Here is a 14,820-nt window from a genome sequence, read left to right on the forward strand (position 1 = left end):
TACCAGTTACTTATTAGAATCAGTAAAAAGTGTCTGACCATTTTGATGCCTTTAATGCCCATTTGGGCCAGCCTGGCGTGAGCTAATTCTGAAGCAGGACTCCCCCCTCTGTGTGTTTGCGGTGTGAGAAATCTGACCCAAATCAATGTAACTATTTAATTAACACCCTTGGATACCCACTTTGATGCCCATTTTAATGCCCAGCACCCATTTGGACTAGCCTGGAGTAAACGCATTCTGGTGAGGGACATCCCCTTCTGTGAGAAAAACGGCCCAAAGTCATTTACCTCAATAACTAATACCCACCTTAATGCCCATTTTTGTGCCAATTGTATATATTTTTGGCAGCTGCTTTCAAGTGCGTTTAGCTCAGGGCACCTCGGTGAATTGTTTTTAATGGCTATTGTAATTTTTGCTCATTATTAAATGTGCAACTAAACAAATTCTGCGAATAAGAAACCAACTTCAGTAAGCTGAGCCTAGAGAGAGTCCGGATCCGGCACCAGGAGAGGATCCGGCACCAGGGTTTCCTTGCAGTCCTCTCTGCTATCACACACAGGAGAGGAAGTAACAGACATCACAGCTTCTCTGCTCATGGTAATACTGCCCTGCACACAAGAAGAGGAGGCTGGCAGCCTGTGCACAGTGCCCACTGGACGGTGTGTGGGGTGGGAGAGCAGCTGTTACCCGGAGGGGAGCGCAGCTCTTTCCCTGGGATTTTCCTATATGGTGGCGGATTTTCTATTGGAATGAATTGAGGCGGCTTTGTTCTGTCACAATCCCCCCTATCTGCTGCTCTGTGCCCACGTTCAGCAATGGAGGCTACTGGAAGAGGAAGCAGCACATTGTGGTGACTGCCATTGCTGCAGACACATCCCCTGCTTCCCTGTGTCATGGTGGCTCCTACACTCAGCAGTCAGTGGATGTCAGAGCTGTATGGAAGCCGAGCCCTGGGAATATAAGACATTGTGCCATTGCTGTGCTACACATCTGCACCATGTTGGCCAGAGGAATTGCTAGGCATCGTCTAGGAACAGCCGCCTGATCTGCTCACCAGCCATACAGTGCTATGCCCACTGCATGCAGAGCCTAGATTGCAGCAGCAGACTCCATACAGACTGGCATTGCGGGGGTGATCCACATATTGGCTGCAGGTGATCACAAACTGGATTCCCTTTCACGTGAAGATCCATTCTAGTCATCGTCCCTTTCTGTATGGACCTTTTGCGTTGTGGATCCTAGCAAGGAACTAAGGTGACCCCGGTATTGCTTTTACTTTCCTCTCCTTACTGGGCCTGATCTCCCCTGGAAGTCGCAGTGTTTAGATTTTAGAAATTGAAAAAGAGGAATTTTTATTTTTTCTTATTAATTTATTTGTGTTTTCTGGATATTTTGACACTTGTGCTGCTACGTGACTTCCCAACCACTAGAAACTGTGTGTGGTTAAGTTTTAGCGGATCTGTAACTTCGACTATCTGCAAGCATGGCGGACCTAGAGGCTGTATTGGCGGATGTGAGCTATCTAATGGCTATGGAGAAGAGCAAGTCGACCCCAGCCGCCAGGGCCAGTAAGAAGATCGTACTACCTGAACCAAGGTAAATTGGGGGACAGGTGAGGGTGGCATTGGGGGGCAGTAATTCTGTCACTCCAGTGTTTCTGAATCAGCTCGAAATCTGGTGGAGGCATCAGATACGGTAAGACTTCTATATACATTTAGGTACTTTTTTTTTTAAATAACCCTGTCACGGTGACCATAGGTGTAAGCAGCATTGGAGAAATTTCAGGAGTCAGCAAGCAAATTTCACCTAGTTTTCTGCTGCGGCCTGTCTGATTGGAAATTCCTATAACCTCGAATTGAAACTCGAGTCTAGTTAAATCTGCACATAAGACGTTCACTGTCTGCGTAAGGTCCGAGATGTATGGACTGGCTTAGTGTCTCTTTATCCAAACAGAACCACATCATATATGCCTATGAGGCTGTTGAGTTTGGCTCAGGAGACCCTCAACCAGTCTATTTATCGCGGTCCGTACTTACTAGGACTGTCACATGTATGAAGCTGGCATTACAGTACCAGGATTGTGGACCAGATTTAGTGAAATCTCATCCTCGCACTGCAGAGAAAATGCGCCGTGTAAATTAATTGGGGCTGCGGATTTAATCTGTACGTTCCCACCTTGAACTCTTGGTGCATTTATCACTCTGCGTATTTTTGCTGCGTCAAAAACGCAGCGTCTTACAGTTCCAGCAAAATGGATGGGATTTATAGAAATCTCATGCCTGCTGCGCTTTTATTTTACTCAATGTAAACTGATCTGTGGTGTGAATTTCACATCCGCAATATGTCAATTTCTAAGCTGAGTTTTCTGTGCGGATTTTTCCCATAGACTTACCTTTAGATGCAGAAAATCCACAGATAAAAAAACAAAACAAAACGCATCAAAAACGCATGTAATCTGCACCTAAGTATATCAGTAAGGTTTTGTCCAAGCAAAAATCCAGGAAGTATCAAAAACAAAGCCGCTTTATTTAAAGCATGACACACCAAAAAGAGTCAAAAAACGAGATAAAAATGCAATGAACAAACGCAAGTAACATAATTTAAATAACAGCGGCAAAAATTCTTGAGCCTTACTTGTCGATTATATGTTGTGGATTTCATCTATTTTTGGTGATTTGCCGCTGTGGATACATATAGGAACATAACCATACAGTGTTTTGTTTGTATTTTGTTTCTTGCCTCAATATTATTGTATTGTGGAAATGGGAATGTGTATTTCTAATGTTCTAATTTAAGAGTAAAGGTAATGCCATAATAAAGTGAGGTGGTGGAGGGTCCCAGCCATTCCCCTTCTGGATCATCGGCCAGTAATGGAGCTGGATCTGATGGGTGGCAGAGAGTTCGGTTTCATCACTGCTTCCTGCTTTATCACTTTTACATTTTCTTCAAATTGGAGATCACAATAAAAGATAAATATTTTGCTACAATTGGAATGAAACTTCCTAAAAAAAAAGTGTTCATTCATTGCCACTGCTGTGATGGGAAAACTCTGTACTTAAATGCATCATATTGCAATGACCTCTTTTTTTTTTTTTTTTTTTAATCTTTATTTTTTTGATCATCTTGTAAGCGTTGGTCAGAGCAATAATAGGGTATGGCCCCCATAAATGCAGCCCTGTATTTCCAGTCCATGGCAGATGCAGCCCTCTCATCTGCAGGTGGTTGCACAGCATGTGTTGCTTGTGAATAGGTGGCTGGAGAAAGGCTCCATTGATCCCTTCATTGTCTAATCAAAATATTGGCCAGCCCTTGAATTGTGGAAAAAATGGCTTGTACTGTGCCAGCTCTCTGACCTCTGCCTGGTTATTGAAGAAATCAATGACCCCTAATTTCTCTTCTGAGTAACATGTGATGGAGATATGGGGAAGCTGTGCTTGTTGGAAGAAGGGCCTAGATCTGCAAATGTCACCACAAAAGGAAGAATTCTGCAGAACCTGCTAAGGCCTCTGTACGAGGGAGAACGTCTATTGGCAACAGCCGGCTGCTGTGACAACACCAGAATTACAGCTGCCAATGGGACTAGGAAATCTGCCATAGCTGCTAACTACTGTACCTAGCTATTGTGTGTGTGTGTGTGTGTGTGTGTGTGTGTATCCGTGACACAGTTGTGAACAGAGTCCCAGGTATAGCCTGCCTTAGTATATAGAAATCAATTTCACCTGATTTATTGACTAAAGGCATACCCGATGGGCCCCGTTGCAGGATTTGGACCTTGGCCTGTCTTCGTCGCACATTGGTCAGTTGTGTGGACCCTTGTAGCATTGTAAATCCTATAAGGAAATACAAGTTGCACCTCCTCCCCCATTGTGTAGTAATGTCCCACATCTTGTGCCCTTTGCTGGTATATATGTCTCTCATCCTGGCCCCCTACTGGTGTATATACAGTATGCTTTATCCTAGGCCCTATCCTGGTATGTATGTTCCCCATCCTGGTACATATGTACCCAATTCTGCCACTATTCTTTAATGCATAGAAAAAAAAAAAAAAAATCTACTCGCCTACCCTCCGCTCCCCCCTCGTGCGGCATCCTCTTCTGAAGCTGGCAGCTGACTGGAGTGCACGACGTCACTGCCATGCGCCCCCTGTCATGTGCATGCCGGTAGCGTGTATCACAGCGCTGCACGGCAATACACTTCAGCTAAATATGGATCCGAGGACGCACATCCATTTGAAGTTTGCGCTGGTGTCAGCAGGCCCCTTACCCGCATGGGCCCGGTTGTGACCTCTGCGACCGCGATCGTTATGCCCCTGCTGTTGACTGATCCAGTATAATGGCTCCGTACAATCTTTTAGTTGTATGAAGCCCTAATTCACATTCATATGGCCCATTTTTTTTCCTTGCCTTAGATTCCATGTAAAATAATTACAAAAATCTGACTTGCTGAACTATTCTTCCTTGAAAGCATGGATGCTAAGGAACAATATCTCCAATATACACAGTAACAAATCCTGCTATGTGCATGAGGCCCTATGAAGATCAGGGTTGCCAACCATCCAAAATTCCCGGACAGTCCTGTCTGTAAAAGTTTTGCCCTGTCTGTAAAAATTTTTATTTTTTTTTTCTTTAAGCTAAAGAAATTGATACAGATTATTTTTACAGTGAATGCAGCTGATGTCTTCATATCAGAATTATGGTCTGTAGACATGTATCACTGATCAAAACAAATTTATTATGGTTTTCAAATGTGTCCGCAAAAAAATATTGCCTGTCCGTGATTTTTTTGATGAGCTGTCAAGGGGGGAAAAAAAAAAAAGTCAAGCTGTCACCCCGATGAAGAAGATACAGGTGGATCTACACAGGGTGTATCAAAGGGCACATGCAGGCTCCTCCCTATCTGCCTTCTGTCACTTCAGGGTTTCTGGAGCACTAGTACTGAACATTGTCAGGGTTTCTGGAGCGCTAGTACTGAACATTGTCAGGGTCTCTGGAGCGCTAGTACTGAACATTGTCAGGGTTTCTGGAGCGCTAGTACTGAACATTGTCAGGGTCTCTGGAGCGCTAGTACTGAACATTGTCAGGGTTTCTGGAGCGCTAGTACTGAACATTGTCAGGGTCTCTGGAGCGCTAGTACTGAACATTGTCAGGGTCTCTGGAGCGCTAGTACTGAACATTGTCAGGGTCTCTGGAGCGCTAGTACTGAACATTGTCAGGGTCTCTGGAGCGCTAGTACTGAACATTGTCAGGGTCTCTGGAGCGCTAGTACTGAACATTGTCAGGGTTTCTGGAGCGCTAGTACTGAACATTGTCAGGGTCTCTGGAGCGCTAGTACTGAACATTGTCAGGGTTTCTGGAGCGCTAGTACTGAACATGGTCAGGGTTTCTGGAGCGCTAGTACTGAACATTGTCAGGGTTTCTGGAGCGCTAGTACTGAACATGGTCAGGGTTTCTGGAGCGCTAGTACTGAGCATGGTCAGGGTTTCTGGAGCGCTAGTACTGAACATGGTCAGGGTTTCTGGAGCGCTAGTACTGAACATGGTCAGGGTTTCTGGAGCGCTAGTACTGAACATTGTCAGGGTTTCTGGAGCGCTAGTACTGAACATTGTCAGGGTTTTGTATATGTAGAAATTGTCCGTGCATTCACACATAGCGAAAATCCCATCCACACGTATTGTTCTGGGCTTTGCAATTGTTTTACAGGTTACACCGAAAATCCCAAGCGATTTAAACCTTGTCTGAACATGGCCTAATAATCCAGTCTGTTGTGAATGTGTACATTGAGGTTCCTAATATGCCAATGGGATTTCTTTGTAGAAATATTGAATTTTTAAGAAGTCTTATGAAAACAGCCAATCTACGTCATGTGTCCTATTGTTAATGTGACCTAGTATGTATGTAATGGACGCAATTGCTTTCCTGTCACTTCACATCAGATAAAAGTTGTCTCCATTCTTACAGGAACTGTCTCCGTGTGACAGGAACTCTGCTGTTACCCTGCATGTAATGTGCTTACATCCAGAGAGCTACAGCACGGGGCTCCCATAGGGATATACTGTGTATGAATACCAGGGCAAAGACCATATTGGTCCTGGCTTTGTTTGCTTTCGTTTTCTAATGAGATCCTGAAGATAAATAATTTTTATCATGCTTTATTTTGTTCAGAATCAGTGATATTATTTAAAAAAAAAAAAAAAAAAAAAAAAAAAAAAAGCCATTTCCTATCTAAAGTCATTATAGAGCCATAGTTCTCTGCTGAGGTCCCGTATGCAGGAGGCAGAACATGGTGTCTTAAGTCATCAGAGTGGACTCGATGTATACTACTTACCTCTGCTGGTTAGATGCATTGCTGATCACAACCAGCCAGCACTACTGTACATGGGCAGCTTTTGTTTTCTGTAATATTGCATAATTGTTATAAACAGTAGATGGCTAAATCAAATATGATGTCTCAGGCTTATGCAAGCAAGTGTACTCATATCGGCGAGATGCAACTCCTATAGTAGCATGCATATAGTGGGTAGGTGGAATAAAACCCTCTGCATTGTCCATCATATACCTTATATTCAGAACTGGTTTTAGACAAAGTGGGACCCTGGGTAAAAGTTTAAAGTGGGGCCACAAATGCTAACATATTGCACCATCACACAGAAACCTTTACGTTGCATTTACATGGGCTGAGTTCAGACCGTTAAACGAGTTCATTCAACAATATTAAAGTCGTTCGATGCTTTTTTTTCCAGGCCTCTTTATACCGGCTGAGGAAGAATGCTGGGGACAGAACAATCACTAATAGATCAATCTGTTCCCATACAGTATCATGTCATCAGCAGCATATCTGCAGTTTTCACTGGGCAATGTGCTGCTGAGAACAAAAAATCATTGTCCTCAGCAGCACATCGCCCATGGAAAACTGCAGATATCCTGTATTGCTGATGCTTACACCTATGGACTCCCATCTCTGCCACTGGTATTTATAAATGTGGATGCTAAATACACACACGTGTATACACAGGGCGCGCGGACACCCACACTCACATATGTGCTCTGTGTATACACGTATTTATATGTACAGGCACGTACATACATACAGATGCATGCATACATGGAGCACATACTGTACATACAGAGGTGTAGTATAATGGACCCCACACAGCCCTTCAAACAGTATAATTGGTCTCCACACAGACCTCCACACAGTATAATAGATGCCACACAAGCCTTCACACTGTTTAATTGCTCGCTCACAGTATAATAGCCCCCACATAGTACTCCATATAGTGTAGTGGCCTCCACATAGCCCTCAAATTATTATACAGGGCCCCACGTTGCCTTTCATATAGTATAATGCACCCCTATAGTCCTCCATATAGTATGATGCATCCCCATATTCCTCCATACAGTATAACTCACTCCCCATAGTCCTTCATATAGTATAATGCGACCTCCATAATCCTCCATTTAGCGTAATGCACCCCCCCATAATCCTCCATATAGTATAATGCACTCCCCATAGTCCTCCACACAGTATGATGCAGACCCCATTGTCCTCCAGATAGTATGATGCACCCCCCCATAGTCCTCCATACAATATAATTCACTCCCCATAGTCCTCCATATAGTATAATGCACACCCCATAGCACTCCATACAGTTTTATGGGCACCACAATGTATGTATTAAAAAATATATACATACTCATCTCTCCCCTGCTGCTCCGATCTCCGCAGCACATCTCCTAAGCAGCTTCACTGCCCGGCACAGTGTGGCTCTTTGAAGTAACATCATCGCGTCCGCTGGCTGAGACGTTAGACGCCGAGGGAGAATGATGGTGGAAGGGTGCATATGGCTTCCCTCCTCCATCATAGCTTTCAGTTATATAGGCATCCTGGATGCCGATACAGTTGAATGTGGGATGCCAGTCGGGGGGTGCCCAGAGCCGACACTGGCATCGGGGCCCCTTAATGGCTGCGTGGTCTGCCTCAGTTAGTGGCACGCCACTGTCTGGGGGCCTTTGGGTGCCCTGTTTATATTAGATCATATGTTTCTAAATCAGTTTTTTTTTTTTCTTCACAGTGGACATACAAACGGCCTTCCTCTATCCAATGTGAGATAATCTTTATTTCCTGTTTCACATGAAGAAACTTTAATTTCAGTCACAAACAATCAGCCAAAAAATTAGAACTACTCGTTTAATGTTGTATAGGTTCCCCTTATGCCGCCATAACCGCATTGACCCATCGTGGTAGAGACACCATAAAGCCTTTAAAGGTGTCCTGTATAATTGAAACCAAGACATTAACAGCAGAGGCTTTAAAGAAAACCTGTCACTTGCTCAAAACAGTTGAGTTCAATACTTTGTAGAAATCCCTGATCTCCCCTAATTTTCTTTTTTTCCGGTTTGCGTTCCATCAATTCATTGTACAGATATTCACATTTGCTGCTTTTGAAGCACAGTATGTGAAATCTCTGCTTGAAGACCAACCGGGAGTTTCTTCAAGTTTTTTCAGTGCTTCTTCCCAGATGCAGCCAATCGTAGCTCCGCAGCATCTGCGACTGCTAGATTAGCTCAAGAGCTGTGATTGGCAGTGTTTCGGAGGGATGTATGAAAGCACACGCCTCCAGAGAAGACTGTGAAGAAACCCCCAGTTGGTCTGCAGGCAGAGATTTCACATACTGCAACAAATGTGAATATTTCTGCAATAGACTGACACAGCGCAAAATAGAAAAGCTCGTCCGATTCAGGGAAGCTTATGGATTTTTGCAAGGTGTTTAACTCATTTTGAGTTGCGTTGTCATTTTGAGGAATTGACAGAGCTTCTTTAAATAGGACCTTTCACCAGATAAATTATATTTAGAAAAATCATGAATTGACCAAAGTGCTTAGAAGGGTCCCTATTATCTCCTGAAAGGGCCCTACTTTTGCTAGAAAGTACTTTTGGATAGTGGGATCCTGGCATGCAGAGTGGGATCCCACAGCCCTCCGCAGGAGCTCTGGCCACATACATTACTTAACTGTTACCGATCGATAACCTCATTAGAGCGGTTAAGATTTACTGTCTAGTAAACTAAGCGGCAGTGCTGGGATAGTGCAAAAAGCGAGATCTCGTTCTTTCACTGCGAGAACAGTGGCTGAGGGTTACCTGCTCTGTATACTGTGATCCAATATTCTTACAAAAGTTGGACAATTTTGGGAGACATTAGGGACCCTTCTGAACATTTTTGTTAATTAGATGATATTTAGGAAAATCACCATCTGGGGTTGCTCACTCTTTAGTAAATAAAAAGGGCAGTCCCTGATTGGTGATACTCTAAGTTGCAAGTTGAAGCCTCCATGGATCAGACTAGTTTTTCTAGCAACACCTTGAACTTTTTGTCATGTTCATCAAACCATTCCTGAACATTTTTGCATTGCATTACCCAGGTGAAGGGCACTACCAATAGGGAATGCTGCTATAAAGCGCTATTTAGGTATAGTATGTAGCATATGTCATAAGAATCATGGACATTAATGCCAGGTGCCAAGGTTTCCCAGCATCACACTGCCTCTGCCTCCTTGCCTTCTTCCTATAGTGCATCTTAGTGTCATCTCTTCGCTAAGAAAGCTGCACACATGCACCAAGCTAACCAGCTGGATACATGAAAAAAAGAACTCTGTAGTGGGTGCTTTTGCTCCACGGGGGTGCTCATGTGGCTATGGAGATTGCAGGAGGATCATTTCGACCCACTAGAAGGAATATACAACACTTTACAAAGTGCTTTTATTTTCTGCATGTGTTACGAGCTGTGAAGACCTGTTGGCATGTTCACAAACGCACATCCATATAGTAATTCTGTGACTGTAGTAAATCCACTTAGGTTTTACTGTTCTCAGCTCGTCTATGGCTTCGCTATATAGATGTGTATATAAACAAGCACATGTGTCTACTCTAGACCATACATGTCAAACTCTGGCCCGTGGGCCAAATCTGGCCCTCAGGGTGGTTCTATTTGGCCGGTGACATCACAACCACTACCCCTATGTGGGAACCATTGTACTGTATGGAGGGCTATGTGGGGCCCATAATACTGTATACTGGTTGGCCCGCGACTTTGTCCAAGTTTTTCATTTTGGCCCTCTGTGTGTTTGAGTTTGACATCCCTGATCTAGACCATTGGGCAGTGAATGGAGCTGTGGTTGGGCATGCGCACTGCCGCTTCATTCAAATAAGGATATGCGTGCCCCATTTTGCAGATCCTAGTGGTTTAACTTCCACCAATCTATAATATATTTCCTGTCCTGTATATAGGGTTTAACGTGAAGGGGTTGACCAATAAAAACAAGTTGTGCTCTTTTCTAGATGATTACAGATGAATTTAAGGCCTATGTACACTACACAAACAACAATCGTAACTACTGTTTGTATGCAGCATATCTCCCCATGAATGCAAACTATCTATTTTTTTTTCTTTTAATGTCAACTTAAAAGATGTGATTAAAAAAAACAAACTATTTTTCTGCTAATGCTAAGGACTGGGCTGATCGGAAAATGTTGTCAGTGTAAGGCTGCGTGCCCACTATGCGTTTTTGATGCGGAATTTCCGCAGCGTTAAAGCTTGCAAAACGCTTTGTAATCCGTGCCCCATGATCCCCAATGAAAATCTGCATGTTCTGTGCCCATGCTGCGGAATTTTCCGCAGCGGATTTCTCTTGCGGAAAAATCCGCAGCGTGTCCATTAGGCTGCGTGCCCACTATGCGTTTTTTCAGCGTTTCTGCCGTGGAATTTCCGCAGCGAAAACGCTTGGTAACACGTGCCCCATGGTCCCCAATGATAATCCGCATGTGCTGTGCACATGCTGCGGAAATTTCCGCTGCGGATTATCATTGCAGAACAATACACAGCATGCCCATTAATTTTGCGGACACGCAGCGTAATCGCCGCTATTGACTTGCATTGGACCGTGTGACATCCGCATCACTACATCTACACATGCGGATATTAAGCGATTCAATGTGCTGATGGTACCCAGGTCTGGAGAAGAGGAGACTCTCATCCCGACCCTAGTACCATAGTTCCTGTAAAAAAAGAATAAAATAAAAGATTATACTTGCCTTCCGATATCCCCCGACCTCCTCAACGATGCGTGCGATGTGTTGGGCGGCTCGCGGTGGTGTGAGGACCTGACATGACGTCGTTGAGTCATGACAGGTCATTCGACCGCAGTAGTGACTGCCGCTCCCAAAAGTGGATTGGAGAGGGGCACCAACTCTGAAGTACACCCCCCAACCCCTCCCCCGTGCACTTCATTGATGGTTGTGGTGGGCTCACGGTTGGATGGCTAGCCATCCAACAAGAGCAGAGAAGGAAGAACTGGAGAGTATTCAGCACAGAAACCAAGCCTTTGGTCTACTTTCAATGCCCTTGTGGGAGCGGCAGTCACTGTAATAAAACTATATATTTCAAAAGTTACTAAAACTCTAATTACAGAAATATTTATGCTGATCCAGGGCTCCTATCTGTCAGCATTTTACATGGTGCTGTCAGGTTCCCTTTTAAAGGAATTATTGGTTCTTTAAAATTATACCCCCTATCATTTTTGTTTATTGACTATAAGACTTAATTGTGATAATTTCATTGGTTCTGTAAGGCTATGTTCACATATCATGGTTTTTTCAGCATTCATTTTCTGTAGCAAAACCTGATCTCTTGCCAGAAGGTTGTTCAGGATTATTGTTAGTTTTCTTGCTGGTTTTTTTTCACTGTCCTTTTGTCTCTGTTATGCATGTACATAAAGTTCAGTGAAAAAAAAACAAACAAAAACTCATTCTGGTTTAGGCACAAAAAAGCTGTAAAAACTCTGAAAACTTGACACCTGTGTTTTTGGTGTGTTTTTCAGTTTTTTTTTCACCACCCATTACTTCCAATGGGTGAAAAAAACGCTGAAAGTGACATGCTCTATTTTTCAAAAGACCATGCAAAGCACAAAATCCTGAACAAAAAACCATGATGTGTGCATGAGATTTCTGGAATCTCATAGACTTTGTTGGTACTATAAAACGCAGCTAAAAATTTGCATAAAAAACGCGTCAAAAAACGCTGAAAAAACCATGATGTGTGAACATATGCACAATATATTGCATAGCTCCCAACCGTTCCTCATACCCTCATACTGTGGGACCATCCCGATTTTGAGGCCGTGCCCTGCAGTCCCGGCCGGGACCGACGTCTCCCGCACAGTGAGAATTAGTTGACACGCCCCCTTGTATTAGGCCACGCCCCTTCAGTGTCTTATTCTGCTGAGCTGTGTACCTAATCCACTCCTGTGTGATACTGTCTGCTGAGCTGTGTATCTAATCCTATGCTGTGTGATACTGTCTGCTGAGCTGTGTATCTAATCCTATGCTGTGTGATACTGTCTGCTGAGCTGTGTATCTAATCCTATGCTGTGTGATACTGTCTGCTGAGCCATGTATCTAATCTTATCCTGTGTGATACTGTCTGCTGAGCCATGTATCTAAACTTATCCTGTGTGATACTGTCTGCTGAGCTGTGTATCTAATCCACTCCTGTGTGATACTGTGTGCTGAGCTGTGTATCTAATCCTGTGCTGTGTGATACTGTCTGCTGAGCTGTGTATCTAATCCTATGCTGTGTGATACTGTCTGCTGAGCTGTGTATCTAATCCTATGCTGTGTGATACTGTCTGCTGAGCTGTGTATCTAATCCTATCCTGTGTGATACTGTCTGCTGAGCTGTGTATCTAATCCTATGCTGTGTGATACTGTCTGCTGAGCTGTGTATCTAATCCTATGCTGTGTGATACTGTCTGCTGAGCTGTGTATCTAATCCTATCCTGTGTGATACCGTCTGCTGAGCTGTGTATCTAATCCTATGCTGTGTGATACTGTGTGCTGAGCTGTGTATCTAATCCTATGCTGTGTGATACTGTCTGCTGAGCTGTGTATCTAATCCTATGCTGTGTGATACTGTCTGCTGAGCTGTGTATCTAATCCTATCCTGTGTGATACCGTCTGCTGAGCTGTGTATCTAATCCTATGCTGTGTGATACTGTCTGCTGAGCTGTGTATCTAATCCTATGCTGTGTGATACTGTCTGCTGAGCTGTGTATCTAATCATATGCTGTGTGATACTGTCTGCTGAGCTGTGTATCTAATCCTATGCTGTGTGATACTGTCTGCTGAGCTGTGTATCTAATCCTATCCTGTGTGATACCGTCTGCTGAGCTGTGTATCTAATCCTATCCTGTGTGATACCGTCTGCTGAGCTGTGTATCTAATCCTATGCTGTGTGATACTGTCTGCTGAGCTGTGTATCTAATCCTATGCTGTGTGATACTGTCTGCTGAGCTGTGTATCTAATCCACTCCTGTGTGATACTGTCTGCTGAGCTGTGTATCTAATCCACTCCTGTGTGATACTGTCTGCTGAGCTGTGTATCTAATCCACTCCTGTGTGATACTGTCTGCTGAGCTGTGTATCTAATCCACTCCTGTGTGATACTGTCTGCTGAGCTGTGTATCTAATCCTATGCTGTGTGATACTGTCTGCTGAGCTGTGTATCTAATCCTCTCCTGTGTGATACAGTCTGCTGAGCTGTGTACCTAATCCTCTCCTGTGTGATACTGTCTGCTGAGCTGTGTATCTAATCCACTCCTGTGTGATACTGTCTGCTGAGCTGTGTATCTAATCCACTCCTGTGTGATACTGTCTGCTGAGCTGTGTATCTAATCCACTCCTGTGTGATACTGTCTGCTGAGCTGTGTATCTTATCCTATGCTGTGTGATACTGTCTGCTGAGCTGTGTATCTAATCCACTCCTGTGTGATACTGTCTGCTGAGCTGTGTATCTAATCCTATGCTGTGATACTGTCTGCTGAGCTGTGTATCTAATCCTATGCTGTGTGATACAGTCTGCTGAGCTGTGTACCTAATCCTCTCCTGTGTGATACTGGCTGCTGAGCTGTGTATCTAATCCTCTCCTGTGTGATACTGTCTGCTGAGCTGTGTATCTAATCCACTCCTGTGTGATACTGTCTGCTGAGCTGTGTATCTAATCCACTCCTGTGTGATACTGTCTGCTGAGCTGTGTATCTTATCCTATGCTGTGTGATACTGTCTGCTGAGCTGTGTATCTAATCCACTCCTGTGTGATACTGTCTGCTGAGCTGTGTATCTAATCCACTCCTGTGTGATACTGTCTGCTGAGCTGTGTATCTTATCCTATGCTGTGTGATACTGTCTGCTGAGCTGTGTATCTAATCCACTCCTGTGTGATACTGTCTGCTGAGCTGTGTATCTAATCCTATGCTGTGATACTGTCTGCTGAGCTGTGTATCTAATCCTATGCTGTGTGATACAGTCTGCTGAGCTGTGTACCTAATCCTCTCCTGTGTGATACTGGCTGCTGAGCTGTGTATCTAATCCTCTCCTGTGTGATACTGTCTGCTGAGCTGTGTATCTAATCCACTCCTGTGTGATACTGTCTGCTGAGCTGTGTATCTAATCCACTCCTGTGTGATACTGTCTGCTGAGCTGTGTATCTTATCCTATGCTGTGTGATACTGTCTGCTGAGCTGTGTATCTAATCCACTCCTGTGTGATACTGTCTGCTGAGCTGTGTATCTAATCCTATGCTGTGATACTGTCTGCTGAGCTGTGTATCTAATCCTATGCTGTGTGATACTGTCTGCTGAGCTGTGTATCTAATCCTCTCCTGTGTGATACTGTCTGCTGAGCTGTGTATCTAATCCTCTCCTGTGTGATACTGTCTGCTGAGCTGTGTATCTAATCCTATCCTGTGTGATACTGTCTGCTGAGCTGTGT

General features: G+C 44.0%; 1 protein-coding gene across 1 annotated transcript in view; it reads left to right on the forward strand.

Annotated features, from left to right (window-relative positions):
- The first annotated feature begins 528 nt into the window (after positions 1-528).
- The window catches only part of GRK3 (G protein-coupled receptor kinase 3), a 315,828-nt gene continuing 301,536 nt past the window's right edge, over positions 529-14,820 (forward strand). Inside the window, exon 1 of the mRNA XM_073672931.1 lies at positions 529-1,596. Coding sequence (XP_073529032.1) covers positions 1,484-1,596 — 113 coding nt within the window. The 5' untranslated portion in view covers positions 529-1,483. The remainder of the gene's footprint in view (positions 1,597-14,820) is intronic.

The sequence above is a fragment of the Phyllobates terribilis genome, unplaced genomic scaffold (genome assembly GCF_046119375.1).
Source record: "Phyllobates terribilis strain yellow unplaced genomic scaffold, ASM4611937v1 Scaffold_1__5_contigs__length_1240528914, whole genome shotgun sequence".
In the NCBI taxonomy this organism is placed as follows: Eukaryota; Metazoa; Chordata; class Amphibia; order Anura; family Dendrobatidae; genus Phyllobates; species Phyllobates terribilis.